At 46.8% G+C, this 5,587-nt stretch overlaps 1 protein-coding gene across 1 annotated transcript; it reads left to right on the top strand.

Moving 5' to 3' along the window:
- CTSL (cathepsin L) lies at nucleotides 1–5,311 on the top strand. Its single transcript, XM_014936821.1, has 8 exons — nucleotides 1–49; nucleotides 498–633; nucleotides 1,003–1,125; nucleotides 1,211–1,366; nucleotides 1,720–1,944; nucleotides 3,506–3,674; nucleotides 4,012–4,129; nucleotides 4,894–5,311. Exons 2-8 carry the CDS (start codon nucleotides 508–510, stop codon nucleotides 4,991–4,993), a joined length of 1,017 nt encoding a protein of 338 aa, XP_014792307.1. The 5' UTR covers nucleotides 1–49; nucleotides 498–507; the 3' UTR covers nucleotides 4,994–5,311.
- The last annotated feature ends 276 nt before the right edge of the window (nucleotides 5,312–5,587 follow it).

The raw sequence follows: 5,587 nt of genomic DNA on the forward strand, positions 1-5,587 counted from the left end.
CAACCGGGCCGAGGAGTCGGGGTCGACGGGGAAAGAGGGGTTGAGCGAGGTGAGCGGGGCAGGCAGGGCGGGTCTGGATTCCCTCCGTGTCTCTGCGGCGGGGCGGCACGGGGCCGCCCTTCCAGCCGCTTCCCGCGGGAGCTGCCCGCCTCCCCCGGCGCGTCCCGGCTGCGGCGCCCGGGCTTGTTTACACAGGGCCCCGCTCCCCTCAGGGGGATGGGCGGGGGACGCGTCGGTGCCTGGCGGCCTGCGGGAAGGGGTCGGCGGCTGTGGGGACCGCCCGCCTTCCTGCGACGCCTCCCCGGTGGCTGTGCGGTACGCCGCTTGTGGTTCCCTGCCCGGATCCGCTGGGGAAGGGGGAGGTTGTGGGGAGGCCGAGCTGTGGGTCGGCCAAGCTGTGGGTCGGCCATCGGGTAGTGTCGGGTGCGGCATCCCCCCCAGGGCCGTGCGGCGGCGAGCGGCTCTCCCTGACCGCTTGCCCCTTGCCTTCCCGGCAGATCCGCCAGCATGAACCTGTGTCTGACCGCCTTCTGCCTCTCCCTGGGGCTGGCCTTGGGGGCTCCGAGGGCCGACCCCGATCTGGACGGGCACTGGGAGCTGTGGAAGTCGTGGCACAAGAAGGACTACCATGAGGTGAGCGGGCGGGGGTCGGCGCTGGGCCGGGGGAAGGCTGAGGCGCCGGACCGGGCCCTGCCCGCTGAGTCATGTCTGCTGCTTTGTCGTGACTCCCGGCCGTGTGCGGGCTGCGCCGGGGAACGATAACCCCTTCTCCCCACCTTCCCTTCCCTCCCCTCTCTGTGCTTCGGCTCGACCCCCCTGCCTGCCAGCATTGCTTTGTGTTAGGAGGGTGGCAAAGAGACCATCTCTTCAGCGGCCTCCCGACTTCCCATGGCCGTAGCCTGCGTTTTCCCTCTGTATGCGAGCCAGGGCAAAACATGTTATTGTGCAAGTGAACTTGGCTTGAACCGCCTCCCTGAGGTCTGTTGTTTTCTGGTCACTCAGAGGGAGGAAGGCTGGAGGAGAGTGGTGTGGGAGAAGAATCTGAAGATGATTGAGCTCCACAATCTGGATCACACGTTAGGAAAACACAGCTACAAGCTGGGAATGAATCAGTTCGGCGACATGGTATGTACAGAGAGGCATGAGACATACAGTTCTGAAAACAGCAGGGTGTGATAGGTGGTGACTGCATGTCTTGAATTTCCTGCAGACGACTGAGGAGTTCAGACAGGTGATGAATGGCTACGCACACAAGAAGTCGGGAAGGAAATACAGAGGATCCCAGTTTCTCGAGCCCAGCTTCCTGGAGGTGCCACGATCAGTAGACTGGAGAGAGAAGGGATATGTAACTCCAGTGAAAGACCAGGTATTATCTGATGGTGGATTTTTAACCAGTTACAGGTCCAATTTCCTGAATGCTACCACCACTCCCATAGAAGAAAAAGACTGTGGACTTGTTTAATGAAGCCTAGTGCAAGTTTACTGAATTTAGAGCCATTTTTGATAAAATTTCTGTACCCCTTCAGGATTTGCTAAGTTCCTTACTAAATTTTTTAAGGAACGAAAAAGCTGTAGTATCTTCACTTGTACATGCTAGGAATGCGAAACTGAAGTTGGTCTTGTGTCTTTTGCATTGTTCATGTTTAGATCAGTGGTAAGGGAACTGTAATTGCCTAATCTGTCCAGATTTGTAATTTGTGATTTCATTTCTTGCTTCAGGGTCAGTGTGGCTCTTGCTGGGCTTTCAGCACAACAGGAGCTCTTGAAGGGCAGCACTTCAGAAAAACTGGCAAACTTGTTTCGCTGAGTGAACAGAATCTGGTGGACTGCTCTCGCCCTGAAGGGAATCAAGGCTGCAATGGTGGTCTCATGGACCAGGCTTTCCAGTACGTGCAGGATAATGGGGGAATTGATTCAGAGGAATCCTACCCATACACTGCAAAGGTAAGTCTAATAGCTGACCTTGTATAGCAGGTGTCACGTCTTCTGTGTGGACAAACTGTGTTGGGAAACTCATACCTAGAAAGGAAAATGCCTAAGTAGTAATCGGTACCTCTGTTCTTCCTGTTGCATCTTTCCTAAGAAAACTAGAATGACTGCTAGCCACAGTAAGGAATCATACTGCACTGGTCTTTGAGGTTGAAATCTTACCAGACTAGTTGGAAAAACTAGAGCAAATATTTTTATTCCTCCCCCTCATTGCTCCCCTCCTGCCAGACGTCATGGCTTATCTTGGTTGACATACCAAATCAGGACCCAGCCCTTGTCAACAGTGCTACTTAGTCGTAGGGGTGCAATTCAACTTCCCATAACTGAGCTACTGGGGAGTTGTTGCCTATAGACAACTAGTTCTTGCAGCTACTGTGTTTTTTTTTTTTAACAGTAGTTGTTGACAATAGACCCTTAAGCTCTATTTCTGAACTAAATGTGCATAAATGCACATAATGGACAGATTTCTAAAATACCTCTAATGATACCTCTACCAAAAATTAAGCAGACATGACAAAAGAACAGTTGTAAATTGGGATATCACATGAGAGCCCATGGTGTGGGCTTTTCACCAGTTGGAGTTCTGCTCACTGGCGAGTATCTCACCTTGCAACTCATTTTGTGCGGACTGAATGGGCAATAGTGGTGCCATTTGAGAGCAACATAGAAGCCTTTGGATTTGGGTTCAGGTTCACCTGCATCCCTGTAATCTCAATTTTTAACTAATCTTAGCTCTTCCAGACATCCCAGTTTGTTATAGGAAGTGCCTAATCTGCTGAGTACAAAAAGTAAGCAACTGAGGTGTACTCACTGTTCTTCTAGCTATGGGGAGGCAATTTAAGTACTAATCTTGCCACATAAGTAAGGGAGGGATGTGTTTACTTTAGTCTCAGTTTGACATGGCCTGACTTCCAAAGTAGGCCCCTCTCCTGAGGTAAATACCTGTGGAACCAACAGTTCAGGCTTCATTGCAAAAAAATCCAATAACAAAAAAAATGTGAAGAAGCACAAAATACATGAATGCTGTATGTGAAGTCATATAATAACAAATGACTAACTTAAAAATCATTCTGTACAGTTCTTCAAACTATGACAGACTAAAACTGTGGATTTGAAGTGTTTGCTCAATGAGCAATTACTGGATTGCTTTGTAATTAATGAATACTTGGCTCTCTTCCATTGCCCATTAACTCATTCTGGGCTTCTTTCTTCCCTGAAGAGAGATTTGCCCTGTGCACTAAAGAGGGCAGGGTTCCAGCATGTGGTGGTCCTCTGCATGCCAGTAAAGCTTTCCTTTTGGGCCCCAATATTTGTGGTTTCTATACCTCTGAGAGATCCAAAAGCAGCTTCTGTGTTGTCCCTCTGCTCTCCTCCTGTCCAAGCACTACTGAAGCAATTGGATCCTCTTCAGTCCCTTGTTTTCAATGCAGAGAAGTCACAGAATGTCTGGTAGTTCCTGTGCTCACCTGTGTGTTAAGTGGAGAACTATGTAATAACTAGGGCTTTCTTTATTTAGGATGATGAAGACTGTCGCTACAAGGCAGAGTATAATGCTGCTAATGACACTGGCTTTGTTGACATCCCTCAAGGACATGAAAGAGCTCTCATGAAAGCAGTAGCAGCTGTGGGTCCAGTGTCTGTTGCTATTGATGCAGGCCACTCTTCATTCCAGTTTTATCAGTCAGGTGGGGATTTGCTAACAACTTGCATGCAGAGAACTCTTGAATACTCAGTATTCATTACCCTTCAGTTTAATAGGTAAAAAAACCCAAATGATTATGATCTTGTAACATAATCGGGGGTCCCTTTAATTCTAATTCAGGTTCTCTCCACACTGTACTTTTCTTGCATATGTTTGTACTTGTCCCTTGGTTTCTGCCATGGTGTGCTTCACTTATGATTCCTTTCTCTGACTCCTGAGAAGCCGTGCAACATTTAATTTGAAATACACACAGCTTCTGGCTGAGCAAGTAGGGTTTCTTGCAGATGAGCTTGTTCACATGTGAACTTATGCCTCCGCAGGTATCTACTATGAACCAGACTGCAGCAGTGAAGACCTGGACCATGGTGTTTTGGTTGTAGGTTATGGCTTTGAGGGAGAAGATGTGGATGGAAAGAAATACTGGATTGTTAAGAACAGGCAAGATCTCTCTCTGTTTCTTGTCCCCTTGGGGGGGTAGGGGAGAAGAGAAGGTAGTTTGTCACTTGTAGTTGGGGGTTGGGAGACAACAGTAAAAAATCTGCATGTGGAAAGTCTGGGAGACAGTTCTCAGACTGTATTGTGTGACAAAAGTTAATCTCATGCTGCTAGCAGTCCAACAAAGTAAGCCCAAAGCAGCAAACTTTTCAGCTTTTTCAGTTGATTCAAGGGAGTTAACTACTGGGACAGCCCATGAAGGTGGTAGGTGTTAAAAGTGGTGGAGCAGAGGGGAGCAGGAGGAAACCAGGTTATGAGATTGTAATGGGTATTTTATTTTTTTGAAGCGAAGCACTGCTCACTTGTGTGAAATAGGGTAACACTTGAACTTTAAAGATTGAGGTACCTCCTAGGCTGGAAGGAAGAGAGTAAATTAATGCCAAAGGGCACATCACATGAGCTAGTCTCATGTTCTCAGCATTACTGGGGCACCACCCTAAAGTGCTGCTTGCAGTCTTGGTCCTCCCTTAAAGTTGGCTGGGAGTGGTGCCTAAGCTTCAGGCACCTGTAATCCAGGATTGCACATGGTGAGAAGATGCATAGATAGTGAGAAGATGGCTGTACCTTTTATTTCAGTGAGCTTGGGGGATGCCTCTTCAGTAGCACGCATTTAAATGTGGAAGGCAGTAATTTTCAACTTAAACACTTATGGGGGGTACATAAGTCTCTTCTGAACATGAAAACAAACCCTTTACTTCTATTTTCAGCTGGGGTGAGAAGTGGGGTGACAAAGGATATATCTACATGGCCAAGGACAGGAAGAACCACTGTGGAATAGCAACAGCTGCTAGCTATCCGCTTGTATAATTTGAAGACTGAACATTTCAGCGCAAAAGGGGATTTAAACTGTATGACCAAACCCATGTTCACACATGTGGTAGACTTGTATTCTTCAAAGGTCAACTTGATTTTTTTTTAAACTTTTGAAGTATGTTTTACATGTTGGTGACATGCCACTTGTTTTAAATTAATGTAAATGTTGGTATGTAAACAGCTTGTAATATTGCTGGCTTTTGACTGCTTAATCTAATAGATTCTTTTATGTAGCTTTTTCCTTTTTTTTTTAAAAATTGCAATGTGCCCAAAGGTTTACTTTTTCAATAAACACTTCAATTCCAGTGTATACAGATGAGTTGGCTTTTTTGGTCTGTTTTCCACTTGGGACTTGATAATCAAGTAGGCATCCTAAATTATACTATTGTCTGAAGCCTGTATGCATATGCCTCTTTCAGCAGTTACTAAAATGCAATCCTATCTGGGAATGGCTACCAGCTGTTATAAAATGGAGTGTAGTATTAGTGAAACAACTTAAATGGAAAAGTGGAAGAACATCTATCAACTAAAGTAGGAGAGACTAACCTTGATTCTTTGAAACTGTATCAGTAAGTTAATTTTGGCTTA

Source organism: Calidris pugnax, unplaced genomic scaffold (assembly GCF_001431845.1).
Source record: "Calidris pugnax isolate Ruff unplaced genomic scaffold, ASM143184v1 scaffold2, whole genome shotgun sequence".
NCBI lineage: Eukaryota > Metazoa > Chordata > Aves > Charadriiformes > Scolopacidae > Calidris > Calidris pugnax.